This window comes from Heptranchias perlo, chromosome 33, assembly GCF_035084215.1.
Source record: "Heptranchias perlo isolate sHepPer1 chromosome 33, sHepPer1.hap1, whole genome shotgun sequence".
Lineage (NCBI taxonomy): Eukaryota > Metazoa > Chordata > Chondrichthyes > Hexanchiformes > Hexanchidae > Heptranchias > Heptranchias perlo.
Window position 1 is genome coordinate 24136532 of NC_090357.1, and position 14276 is coordinate 24150807.

At 44.6% G+C, this 14276-nt stretch overlaps 1 protein-coding gene across 1 annotated transcript in view; it reads right to left on the bottom strand.

Annotated features, from left to right (window-relative positions):
* LOC137301327 (high affinity cGMP-specific 3',5'-cyclic phosphodiesterase 9A-like) overlaps window positions 1–14276 on the bottom strand; it is a 48438-nt gene that overhangs the window by 10715 nt on the left and 23447 nt on the right. The window contains exons 9-12 of the mRNA XM_067970776.1: window positions 7642–7716; window positions 6096–6182; window positions 2607–2711; window positions 241–323 (exon numbers count right to left, since the gene is read on the bottom strand). Coding sequence (XP_067826877.1) covers window positions 241–323; window positions 2607–2711; window positions 6096–6182; window positions 7642–7716 — 350 coding nt within the window. The remainder of the gene's footprint in view (window positions 1–240; window positions 324–2606; window positions 2712–6095; window positions 6183–7641; window positions 7717–14276) is intronic.

A 14276-nucleotide genomic window follows, 5' to 3' on the forward strand; every position in this document is an offset into this window, starting at 1 on the left:
TTCAGTACACACAGCTCCCATGTAACGCACTGTTCAGTGCACATAGCTCCATATGTAATGCACTGTTCATTCATATAGCTACCACTGTGTAACATCCTGTTCAGTCCGTACAGCTCCCGGCATAACACATTACTCAAGTTGGACAGTTTTCCTCATGTTAACAAGTAAATGCTAGATATTAAATTCCTGTCTATGTGGCTAGCCAGTAGTTACAGATTATTACTTTACAATCATACTCACGCATTGTTGTATCCAGGGTGATCCAGGTCGTGGCAAATAGCTCCAGTTATTAAGATCACCAAATCTGTCAGACTAAGTCTTCCCTGTTCACATGCAATGAGAAAAAGGGTAACGCAATTACTGGTTGGTACAGAAAATTAGAAGCTTATTCTTTCACCTCTGGAGGCTGGGTTCAATTCCAGCCCAGACACAGGTACCTGAAGATTCCCTCTCTCTGGATTTAATTAGATAGCAGAACACGTACCACAACTGATTAAGCTATTTATATTCCAGGTGCACTCAACGCACTGGCAGCAACACTGATGCAATGGAACATGTGTGCCATTGGGGCACCCGTACCATTGGGGCACACGTACAATTGGAGCATGCGTACCATTAGACATGCATACCACTGTGCACATGTACGTACACGCACAGCTGCTCAAAAGCTGTATTCCGACTCAGACCTCTTTGGTATTAAGGAAGGTCCATGTATGTCAACACAGGAGGCCTAGTCGGGCAGGCTAAGGGCCGCCCACAGCTAGAACAAAATGGCAGCCTGCGGGATTTATTTCTGTCACATTTTAAAAGTAAATGAGTAAAAAGTAATGTCATTTCCTGCTAGTTTGTCCTGACCTCCAATTGACCTCGGGAAGACATAGCAATTAGACTTTGTGGTTTGAAAGGGACACGTCAGTTTATACACAGCTGCCTGTTGAGGTTTGTCACCAGTGTTGCCCTTGGACGATCCCCTCATGAGGTGTGACTCTGAGCCTTCAGGTACCACCTTGCTTATATTAATGTATTGGCCCCAGAAGCAGAGCTGTGACTGGCTAGTTCTCTGGTTGTGTCCATTCCACTTCTGAGCAACACTGGAAATGCCCACTACGGGCACCCACATTACCACTTGGGACCATTAACATTCTACAGTCTGAGGTATAAATGGAGACATAACCCCCATACTTTCTCTGTCTCCTCTAATTTTCTAAATGTTGCTTCCTTGTTTCTCACTAACTAAGAAAAGAATGTGTGTTGTTAGATAGCGTGCAGAGGTTGTTGACCCAGCAATGCAGAGCTGGTTTGGTTCTAGTTGCTGAACGTGTGTGAATGTTGGTATTTGTCTGACTGCAGTTAGTTTTATTTGTTCAGGCCCTGCTCTCCATTCTATGAAGAGTGCAGCTCACCAAGCTGATCTGTAGCAGTGTCCTAATAGAATTACACCCTTAACTGGACCAGCTATATAAATACTGTGGCTACAAGAGCAGGTCAGAGGCTGGGTATTCTGCGGCGAGTGACTCACCTCCTGACTCCCCAAAGCCTTTCCACCATCTACAAGGCACAAGTCAGGAGTGTGATGGAATACTCTCCACTTGCCTGATTAGTGCAACTCCATCAACACTCAAGAAGCTCGACACCGTCCAGGACAAAGCAGCCCGCTTGATTGGCACCCCATCCACCACCCTAAGCATTCACCCCCTTCACCACCGGCGCACAGTGGCTGCAGTGTGTACCATCCACAGGATGCACTGCAGCAACTCGCCAAGGCTTCTTCAACAGCACCTCCCAAACCCGCGACCTCTACCACCTAGGACAAGAGCAGCAGGCACATGGGAACAACACCACCTGCATGTTCCCCTCCAAGTCACACACCATCCCGACTTGGAAATATATCGCCGTTCCTTCATCGTCGCTGGGTCAAAATCCTAACAGCACTGTAGGAGAACCTTCACCACACGGACTGCAGCGGTTCAAGAAGGCGGCTCACCACCACCTTCTCAAGGGCAATTAGGGATGGGCAATAAATGCTGGCCATGCCAGCGACGCCCACATCCCATGAACGAATAAAAAAAACCATAGGATTATATAGAATGTACAGTACAGAAACAGGCCATTCGGCCCAACTGGTCTATGCTGGTGTAAATGCTCCACATGAGCCTCCTCCCATCTTACTTCATCTAACCCTATCAGCATATCCTTCCAGTCCTTTGTTCCTCATGTGTTTATCTAGTGTCCCCTTAAATGCATCTATAATATTCGCCTCAATTACTCCTTGTGGTAGTGAGTTCCACATTCTTACCACTCACTGGGTAAAGAAATTTCTCCTGAATTCCTTATTGGATTTATTGGTGACTATAATCTAATAATCTGTTTTTGTCTTACTCAGCCATGTCCACTATTCCATTTGGTAATGGGAAGAGAGCGGGCTGTACCCTGTGTTAGGTGTTAAACTCCCCATTACAATTGCAAATAGATACAAAAGGGGGCTATATGCACCTGAGTTATTTAGGCACCTCAGCTTACTCCTGAGCTTGTGACCGTGAAAGAGGAAATTCAATCAGTGGAGGTGCACATGATAGAGGGAGAGCTGGACGCCAATCGCCACTCACCTGCAGGTTGCACAGATGGATCATGCCATACATCATCTGTGTCACACAGAAACAGTGTCGGAAGTTGTGGAAAGGATTGTTCCGGTAATTCTCCTGGATGCTGAGCTGGATACACAATAAAAAAAGAAACTCAATTATTGCAAAACGGGAACAAGTGGTATTTTGCCAAGATTTTTCCTGTTCTCTGAGCCTTGATCCCTTGCTGGAGGGACTGCTCCACAGGCATTGGTCACCCTCTGCACCTCACCGAAGTGGCCATTTTTCACGTCTGAGTCTAGACTGTAAGCAAAGAGCGTAGAATCATAGAAAATTACAGCATAGAAGTAGGCCATTCAGCCCATCATGTGCGTGCCGGCTAAAAAGAGCGATCCAGCTTCATCCCACTTTCCAGCACTTGTAGGTTACGGCACTTTAAGTTCAAATCCAAGTATTTTTTAAATGAGTTGAGGGTTTCTGCCTCTGCCACCATTTCAGGCAGTGAGATCCAGACTCCCACCACCCTCTGGGTGAAAAAGTTTCTCCTCAGCTCCCCTCTAATCCTTCTACCAATTTCTTTAAATCTATGCCCCCTGGTCACTGACCCCTCTGTTAAGGAAAATATGTCCTCCCTATCCACTCTATCTAGGCCCCTCATAATTTTATATACCTCAATTAAATCTCCCTTCAGCCTCCTTTGTTCCAAAGAAAACAATCCCAGCCTATCCAATATTTTCTCATTGCATGTGAGAGAGGCAGAGAAGGAGAAAGACAGGCAAAGAGTAAAGGCCGGGCAGACAGACAGGGACATCAACTGCAGACCCAAGACAGACAAACAAAGAGAAAGGGACACACGGCCACATACAAACAGGCATACACTACAAAGAGTGTGTCAGGTGAAAAAAAAAGTGACCTAAAAGAGATGAAGAGACAAAGAACCTCACACTGGAGAGGAAAAGGTAGGTGGAAAACAGACACAAGCTGACTTACTGATCTGTCAGGAGCATCTGGCTGGAATACTTTCTCAGTTTAGTTCATCAAACATTGCACAGTGAAACCTGTCTATAATGACAAGATTTGTGATTGACTTCAACTATTCTATAAAAGCAGTTGACAACCTGAATGATTAATATATTTCAGGACTGTCACGAGATGGTCAATACAGAGATGAAGTCTTTCAGTGTGGCTTGAGCTTTAAGAGGACAGCAGTCAGCATCCTTCATGGGTTAGACAGTAAATGCATTGCCCAGAGTGGTATTGAGGCAAATTCTTAATCGGGCTCTGCCAGTAAGCACATACTGACTAGCTTGCAGCTCCTCTTGAAGGGGCTATTTGAAGGGGCTGCTCCTCAACTCCTGGCTCCACTTCAGCCCCATGCCTCCTGATCTTTGGACATCGGGTGTGGAGGAGGGCAGGCAACTCAGAGGACCTCCTCATGGGTCTGCCCCAGGGCCTGGTTGGATGTGGCCCGTGGGAGTGGTCACTCTGGCTGCCTGCTTCTCTTCCGCATTCTTGTCCGCGCCCGAGTGGCCCTGGAGAAAGAGCATGCGGTGTCCACCGATACGCTTGAGACCTTCTGCGACCGGTGGGGACCGCAGGGACTAGAGTGGACAATAGCAACAACATTATTATTAAAGTTTATAAGTTTCATTGGTTTCTTATAGTTTAGTTCCTTATTAGTTCTGCCCCTCTCAAAAGGGGGCACTTTTGTTTGGTTTTTGCTTGATGAGACTGAGGCAACCCAATGTCTCCTTATTGGAAAAGACATTCTGACTGGCTAACAATGGGCAGGGATTTCTGATAAATACAACAGGGAGCTCGGGGACGTTCCAGACACGGAGAAACACAGTTTAATGACTCATGCAATAGACAACACTTCTGATAATGCAGAACTTCCTCAGTGTTGCACCGAACATCAGTCTAGATGGCGTGCTCAAGTCCTAGAGTGCCCACCTTGAACCCACAACCTTGTGACTCAGAGATGAGAGCACTACCAACTGGACCAAGCTGATTCTTGAAGAAGAAAAGCTGGAAATAAAACCAGTCAGTTCTGACCCCCTGAGGTTTGATATTTCTTCTTAATTTGGGATATCTGCTGGTGACAAAAACTCAGAATGTGAAAAATCCCCATCTTTTCCCCAAGGAGGACTGTCATTTATAAGTTGGGATTGCTAGGATACATGCAGCAAGCCTTGACAGGCCCACATGCATCCAAATTGAAGATAATTGGAAAAAGAACCAGAGAGGAGATGAGGAGAAATTTCTTAATACTGTGAGTTGTTATGATCTGGAATACATTACCTGAAAGGGTGGTGGAAGCAGATTCAATAGTAACTTTCAAAAGGGAATTGGATAAATACTTGAAAAGAAAAAACTTGCAGGGCTATGGGAAAAGAGCAGGGGAGTGGGACTAATTGGATAGCTCTTTCAAAGAGCCAGCACAGACACGATGGGCCGAATGGCCTCCTTCTGTGCTGTAAGATTCTATAAATATTCTTGTTTGAAATATTCTGCATTGAGGATGAGAAAGAGAAAATACAATCCAAGGAACGGTGTGGATTAAAAAAAATTAAATTCAAACACATTTACAACAGTGGTAAGTGGCACTCAGTGCTGTGTCCGTGTATGGGGGCCCTCTGGGGCAATGAATACTAGAGCCACTTGACCTGCAGGCTCACAATCACACTGACCCTCTATGGAAAGTTATGAGATTATAAAAAATGTATTAGGGAGCTTCTCGAACAAACCACTCAGTGTTTCTACACAAACTGGGGCAAACTGCTTCATCCCTCATAACACTGCTTGGCTTTCAGTTTAACAGCAAAATATTGCAGAATCTCCTGAGAGTGATTTCCTAGGTCAGGTACAGAACGGTTAGGTGCAGAGTTAAGCTCCCTCTGCTCGACCAATGTGCCTTAGTCCCAGTGTGAGAAGAGCACCCTCTACTACTCCAAATATCATACTCCAGTATGATATTTCTCCATTTCCTGGACCTTGGTATCAATAAATACAATTGCCAATTGGTGCCACCAACTCTTGCACACCAGGGACTGGTTTAAGTCTTCCCAATCTCATTAGATGCAGTATCCTTACAACCAACAGAAACCCTGACAACCGAGCATTAGGAATGGGTTGGAATTGAACCCAGCTCACAGAGGTGAAAGGCCAGTGTGTAGCCCAGTTTCCCATTGGGCACGCTTTCAATTTCTACCAACCATTCCATCAGCTCTTCTCAGGCCAGCAGAAACTGAATGGAGTTCAAGGCCTGTGCACATGCATGGATTTCTTCCAGCCCCTCCTTCCTGTCAGTGAAGGTGGGCAGTTTAACTGCATTTCCTGCTTGCATCATTCCATCGAATCAGAATAACAACTGCGTCAGACAGTGCTTGTGTGCGATTATTAATTATTGGGGTGGTGGGACTTTCATCTGCTTTCGTGGGTCTCTTGGCCACAATTAGTTCCAAACAGTAATGTCGTGAAGTACATCCATTGCCTCAAGAGCAGCAAACTTACCAGCCAGCGTTTCAGTATGATGGGGTTCATGTTAAACTCCTGCACCAGTCCCAGATCATGGTAGATGTATTCCAGACAGCTGAGCATCTGTCAGTGATTATAAAACACAGTTAAACCACACTTGAACTTGGTGTGTGCCCGATAAGATGCACCATCACTGTGTATATCAAAGGTTCCTACCAGACAGAGGAATGACACGCAAACACATTAAGTGCTCGTACGGTGTCTCCAAAAGTACTTGTGTTGGGCCAGTCACGCTATGAAGGACCCCCTTTTCCGTTACAAGTTCCCTTCTGACAGTAAGGGCGCTGTTGGAGGTGGTCTTCTATTGCGTTAATACTGTGGGGGGGCACTGAAAGCCCCCTCGGATTTCCCCAGGGTGCCTCTGGCAGTGCAGTGCCGAAGCTGCGAGGGAAACGGCTTCCACCACCAGCATTCACGTCGTGTCCGCCACCAATCTCTCAGCCCAGCTTCACGGGATTGTGCTTTTGTCGCAATTGGTCCATACAGACCTTTCCCCAATATCATGACCAGAACCAGCAAAGTCACAAAGGCAACTTATACTAACTGCCCATGTAAGATTTGCACATGTCTGAGTTATGAGGAAAGACTGGAGAGACTTAGGCTTTTCAGCCTGAAAAGGAGGCATCTGAGAGGTCTCATAGAGGATTATAAGGTTGTAAATAGTATGGAAAAGTTTAATCCACATTACTACTTTAAGCTAACAGTGGGAGAAGGATAAGGGGACTCAGGTTCAAACTAGTGAAAGGTGACTTTAGGACTGATATCAGGAGGTTCTTCACACTGAGAGTGATCAACAGTTGGAACAGACTCTGGACAAAGTGGTAGAGGTGAAAACCCTGGAATCATTTAAGAAACAGTTAGATTCAGCAATGGGGGGCAATGTAGGGCTGTTCTGGATGGATGTAGTAAGGACAAGAGCAGCAGGCACATGGGAACACCACCACCTGCACGTTCCCCTCCAAGTCACACACCATCCCGACTTGGAAATATATCGCCGTTCCTTCATCGTCGCTGGGTCAAAATCCTGGAACTCCCTCCCTAACAGCACTGTGGGAGAACCTTCACCACACGGACTGCAGCGGTTCAAGAAGGCGGCTCACCACCACCTTCTCAAGGGCAATTAGGGATGGGCAATAAATGCTGGCCTTGCTAGCGACACCCACATCCCATGAACGAATAAAAAAAAAGATGGGCCAAATGGCCCTCATCATCTATAACTATCTTGTGATGTGCGATTATTTCACTATTGCTGAATCTACCTTTGTAAAAGAAGCAATTTGGCACAACAGGAGCTGACACAGTTACGGTTTCTCAATACAAACGGGGGCATCAAACAAAAGAATGAAATTCTCCTGAATGTGCTTGTTCTGAGCTGCTGGTAAGCTCCTTCTCGCCTCTCCTTTGGGATGACAGAGTCTCTGTAATAAAGTGACGGTTATTGAACATTTTCATTTTAACTCATTGATCGGCGGCCTCTATATTGGTGACCGGCAGTGCCCCGGGAAAGACAGCTTCACGGTACCTCATTGTACTCCCAGTGCCAGACGTCAAATGTTGGTTTCTTCAGTGCCTCAATGGTCTCCTGGGATAGTGTGTACTGTCAAAACAGAGAACAGGTGTCTCATTTAGAAAAGCAATAATAGTAAAACTTGGTCAGCAATCGCTTTCTCCTGAAAGGGCCCAGGCACGCGACACTGCCTGCAGATGTTTTATTGTACATCCGCTCATGATGGTGAGGGGAATATACAATTGAGAAATAGGATGTTTTTTGTTGCTGTTCGCCCACTGACGGAGGTACAGCTTATAGGAAATCACCACCCGCATCAAGAAAAGCAGACCTGATTCTGGCCTCTTGCTCATCCCCCACTCCCTTCGCTCCACCATTGGCGTCCGTGCCTTCAGCTGCCTAGGTCCTAAGCCAAGCTTCCCTCCCTAAACCTCTCTGCCTCTCCACCTCTCTTGCCTCCTTTAAGATGTTCCTTAAAACCTACCTCTTTGACCACGTTTTTGGTCACCTGTCCTTATGTGGCTAGGTGTCAGATTTTGTCTGATAACGCTCCTGTGAAGCATCTCCGGACGCTTTACTACGTTAAAGGCACTCTATAAATGCAAGTTGTTATTGTTGTACGAAAGGACGGACAATAGTACTGGCACAGGAAGGCTCCAAGGCACTTCACAGGGCGCAATCAGACAAAAATACAGGGGTAGATACGATGAATTAGCAAATCTGGAGCACAGCTTTGCTCGCACGATGGGAGCCCATATCGAGAATTAGGCGCAGGCGTCAGCACACTCGCGACTGTTGCTAATTTGTAAAATCGACCCCTTCATGTAAAAGTTCCTTTTCTTGTTATGTGATGTACTGTCATGACTACCATATGTGATGTACAGCCGAGCTTCCACAAGGTGGCACATCAGTGTTGTGTTTCAGCTTTTACTGTGCAACTCCTGATCTTTGAAATAGGTGCAATCAGGGAGAGGGAAATGGATTTACCACTTTTGCATGTACCGTGAAAGTCTGGAGAATTGGCATTGGCTTTTTGGAATGGAGTCTGCCTTTTTGGGCTCTCCCAGTTTAGTCTGGAATGCAATGCTTGCTTATCACTGTCTCATTCACCGAGACTCAGACAGAGGTAAAGAGACAGTGAGATAGAATGTGGTGTGTGTATGTGGGAGAAAGACTGAGACAGAGACAGAGACAGAACTGCTCCCCTGAATTTACACTATAGTTGCATTACTGGTATCCCTGGTGGCAGTGCGTTCCACGGGGGATTGTGTGTTCCACGGGTGATAGTGTGTTCCACGGGTGATAGTGTGTTCCACGGGTGATAGTGTGTTCCACGGGGGATTGTGCATTCCATGGGTGATAGTGTGTTCCACAGGGGATTGTGCGTTCCATGGATGATAGTGTGTTCCACGGGGGATTGTGTGTTCCACGGGTGATTGTGTGTTCCACGGGAAATTGTGTGTTCCACGGGTGATAGTGTGTTCCACGGGAAATTGTGTGTTCCACGGGTGATAGTGTGTTCCACGGGGAATTCTGCATTCCACGAATGATAGTGTGTTCCACGGGGGATTGTGCATTCCACGGGTGATAGTGTGTTCCATGGGAAATTTTGCGTTCCACAGATGATAGTGTGTTCCACGGGGGATTGTGCATTCCACGGGTGATAGTGTGTTCCACGGGGGATTGTGCATTCCACGGGTGATAGTGTGTTCCACGGGGGATTGTGCATTCCACGGGTGATAGTGTGTTCCATGGGAAATTGTGCTTTCCACGGGTGATAGTGTGTTCCACGGGGGATTGTGCGTTCCATGGGTGACAGTGTGTTCCACGGGTGATAGTGTGTTCCACGGGTGATAGTGTGTTCCACGGGGGATTGTGCGTTCCACGGGGGATTGTGCGTTCCACGGATGATAGTGTGTTCCACGGGGGATTGTGTGTTCCACGGGTGATAGTGTGTTCCACGGGGGATTGTGCGTTCCACGGATGATAGTGTGTTCCACGGGGGATTGTGCGTACACAGTGCGATCATGACAAATTGGCCACTGCACACGTGCAACATCATTGAGCTATTATGTCATCAATAGATGATGTCATGATGTACAAAACGACCCAGGTTTTCTCCAGCACATCACATCATGACATCAGCAGGGGGCATTTTGTAAATCCTTGCAAGTGTCCAGAATTAGACCAGTGGGAGCCACTGAGACCCAGTGAGAAAGGTACTTTCCTGGTCATTGATCCAACAAAACCTAATAGCTTTACATTAATCTCACCGCCAGCTGCAGGAAGGCTACAAGAGCCATCTCCCCGACATCTGAGTAAAGGCAGTTCACAAGTGACAGTATAAGATTTAAGAGCTGTTTTTTACATTTATTCACACATCTCACTCCAGATACTTGAGCACATAATCCAGGCTGACACTCCAGTGCAGTACTGAGAGAGTGCCGTCTTTCAGTATTAAGTGATCCCTGCTGGATGTAAATGGATAGAATTGTGATACCCTCCACAGTCAAATAACCTGCTGAAGCTCATTGTCTAGGCTCACGGAGGCAGAGTGGCCATTTGAGCAAGATGGCTGGCACCCAAGCATACCAGACCCAAGCATGAGTCAGGCGGGATAGGGAGAAACCAGGGTGGAAAAGGTGCAGAAAGTTTTGTAAATGAAGGAAAACGCTGAACTTCTGGTTTAAACCCTTTCAATGTCACTGTGTTCATTTAGTTTGAAGGATCCTACCCCTTAACACTAGTAGTTCACCCATAGACCAGCACACAAAGGGTTAAGTCTAATGAACTCAAAGGTGGGTGCTGTTGCATATTTGTTTCTCAGTCAGTTCAGCTGCTGAACGCTGATAATCAGATGTGTGTACCTACAGAGCATTGAAAGAATTGCAAGATTTAGAAAAGAAAAATTCAGGTAGCTATCTCGTACATTGCAATTAGGTCAATCCTCCCTTTAACATTCTTTCATTCTCATCCATACTTTTGACAAGAGCACATTATAGATTTGGATGTAGAAGGCCCCTTGGCCTTTCTGATCTCATATTTGCAGAATATCAACCCAACTCCTTGCAGAACACCAACCAAACATTCTGCAAGAACATAAACTCATCCTTCTGGAACACTAGACCATCCTTTGAGGGAAAAAAAACTATCCTCTGGAACACTAAACAATCCATCTAGAACATTAATCTATCCTTCCAGAACACCAGACTATCTAGAATATTAGCACGTAGTTCCAGAAGACCAGATTATTTTTCCGGAACATTAGCACATTCTTCCAAAATACTAGCCCCTTCCTCCAGAACACCAACCTGTTCTTCCAAGATATAAACTTGAAATCCTATCTGAACATCGAACCATCCTTCCACTATACCAATCCATTCTTCCAGAACATCAAACCAGAATTAATTGCAATTTCTATCTATTTTAATTCAAAACTTCAAAATGACCATATATACACATATATAATACACACAAACCCTCGTATGCATGATCACAAATTTATGAACACACACACACAAGCAAACACATTCTCTCACACACAAACACATTAGGGTTGTCACTTTTTGCTAAATCCAAGACCAGCAGTGGGGCAGCGCTAGATTTCTCAAATTTGTTTGCTGTTGATAAAAATTCATTGCAATCCTTTGTAACCTGAATAACTAATACCTCCACATCATCAGTGACACATACAGGTGACAGAAAATTAACATTACATTTTACATTTCAGACTTTAGTTCCCCACATTATTCAGTGAGTTTATCCAGAGAGCCATACAGACCCAGGAAGGTCCCAGGTTTGATCCCTAGTTTGTTCAGGTTAGTTTCTCTCAAATGGGAAAGCAGTTGGGGTAATTAAATTGGCTTCAACAACGCTGAACTAGAGAGGGGAGAAATCTATGAAACTGTCGGCCAGGTCCTGAGCTGCAATAATAAAAGACAAGTAAGGTGTTAGGTTGCACTACAATCTATTCCTGATAATTCAGTCATTTTTTGCACTTAAAAAATGGAATTATCCAATAATTTGAATTAAACATTATAAATAACACATAGCAAAGTGGGAATTAATGCAAAACAAATTTGAATTATCAAATAATTCAAAATAAATGGCTTTGAGTTAAGAACAGTGGACTGCACAAGAGGCAAAAAGTATAAATCAAGACAAGTTGTGTTATTGCTGTATAAGGTGTTAGTCAGATCCCCATCTGGTGTACTGCATTCAATTCCGGCCAACTGATAGGAAGGATATTATTGCTTTTGAGAGGATACAAAGGTGAGCAGTAAAGGTCATTCCAGCTTATCAGGAACGGTTAAAGAAGATGAGCTTGTCCTGGAAATGATGAGACTTCGACCGTCAACCCCTTTCAGAATCTTGAAGCTTCAAATTGAAGCATAATGACAAGGATTCAAATGCCAAGGGACACAAGTTAAAGTTAGAGGTAATTGAGGTGAAACTATTTCACCCAAAGGGTCATACATTTGTTGAATAATTTGCCAAGGAAGGCCACTAAAGTGGACAGTAATAGGTTCAAGAGACATTAAGAAGTTTCTGGAGAAAGAATGACAGAAACATTTGGTGAGAAGGTGTACAGGTGGGTTTGAGAGCTGTCAAAACGGGACTGTCTTGTTCGAGCCTAATGGCCTTTCTCTGTTCCTAAAAGGTTATAACTATCAGGAAAGACTGAATAGACTGGGATGCTTTTCTCTAGAAAAGAGAAGGCTGAGGGGGTGACCTAATAGAGGTCTTTAAAATTATGAAGGGGTTCGATAATGTAGACGCAGAGAAGATGTTTCCATTTGTGGGGGAGTCTAAAACTAAGGGTCATAAATTTAAGATAGTCACTAATAAATCCAATAAGGAATTCAGGAGAAACGTCTTTACCCAGAGAGTGGTTAGAGTGTGGAACTTGCTACCTAACACATTGAGTAATTGAGGCGAATAACATAGATGCATTTAAGGGGAAGCTAGATAAGTACATGAGGGAGAAAGGATATGCTGATAGGGATAGATGAAATAGGGTGGGAGGAAGCTTGTGTGCAGTATAAACACCAGCACAGACCAATTGGGCCGATCGGCCTGTTTCTGTGCTGTACATTCTGTGTAATTCTATGTAAAACCTCTTGTGTTGTGAGGTAACACGGAAGTGTTGGGCCTCTAATGCATATTCCTGGAGCTGGTGACCCCATTAATCACACTGGGCAATGTGGTAAACATGGACACAGGTTTCAATTAAAAGCTGCTTTTAAATTCAGAACGGCACTATATCGATGTTTGATGTTCAGTTTGGCTCTAAAACACCAACAATCTCAATAAGAATTCTTCAGATCTGTAAATAAACGCCCACTCAATCTAAACCACATGTAAATTGTGTGCTGCGAGAATCCTGCTCTTTAATTGAGCTTTGTGCACCATGTGTGCATAAATTCGAATTTGTTTGTTCATTATTTTGGTCAATAATTAATTTTTAGCAGGCTACATGTACAAATTAAACTAAAAATAAGGAACATTGAATCCATGAACAGGAGACAGTGAGTGGTAATATATTTATTGCTGGTGATATGGACTGTAAAACAGCACTATACCACTTCATTTTAATTTTCGGCCCTTTCTGTCTGTACCCTGTTAATTTGAATAGGTAAATGTCCAAGCAATGGGCAGGAACCGCAGTGCTTAAAACATAGATTTTTGCCAGTAGTTGCTGTAATGTCCAGTATGTTGCTATGGTTGCTTTAAGAATGTAGTGAGATCGTTATACCCTAATTAGCAACTATATGGGTAACCAATATGCTTTGCTTAAATACGTAACCAGAAGGAACAGATACAAAACAATTGTATAATGAGCGCAAAAAGGCAGAAAGTAAAAAATCCGAACCCCACAACCCGCAGCCTCTATACCTTTATTACCATGTCTCCTTATTACCATGTCTCCTATAAAAGACGCAACACAGACGTAGCACAATTACTCACGTGGTAAATTTTTTACTTCAACTTTACCATCAAGGAAGGTGACAAGTACAGGTCAGATGCTTTTCCACAAGTGAGCAATGGGGTATCAGGGAGGCATGTTGCATACACTCTTGAAACCCTCATAACTAGCTGTCTCAAAGGCCTGTCTGCCTTCCCTTTAGGCCCGGGAATGGTGCACGGAGAATGCTGAGAAGTAATTCTGCGCCCAATGGAGCCTACCCATTGGATCGGCCACGTTTCAACGGATGAAGACACTGACTGAGAGATAACTTGAACCTGAACCGGTTTCAATAGTCTTCTATAGAATAGGTTATTTCATAAAAACATTTGGTTGATGTGGGTGGGGTAACAGGAGATTACAGTAGGTGTTAGATTTATGGACTGGCCTCGGTTCCTGCCCCTGTGCCTAAGTTCTCAAGGCTTTGATAAGTGGGGGGGTGGGTGTATCCCAACTGGGAGGGAATATGGACTCTATATCAGGTTCGTAAAATCTTCACTTAGGGGGATTTCTGAGTAGTTTGAGCATAATGATAGGTTTCATGTCGGTCAGACAACTAGCTGACCAAAAAAAAAGCATGATTTTCACATCTCTACACAGCATCCTGATTTGCACTCCCCCACATTCCATTGAAAAACAATTCGACCTCTTCAGTCTCTCATAGCAACATAGGAACAGAAGTAGG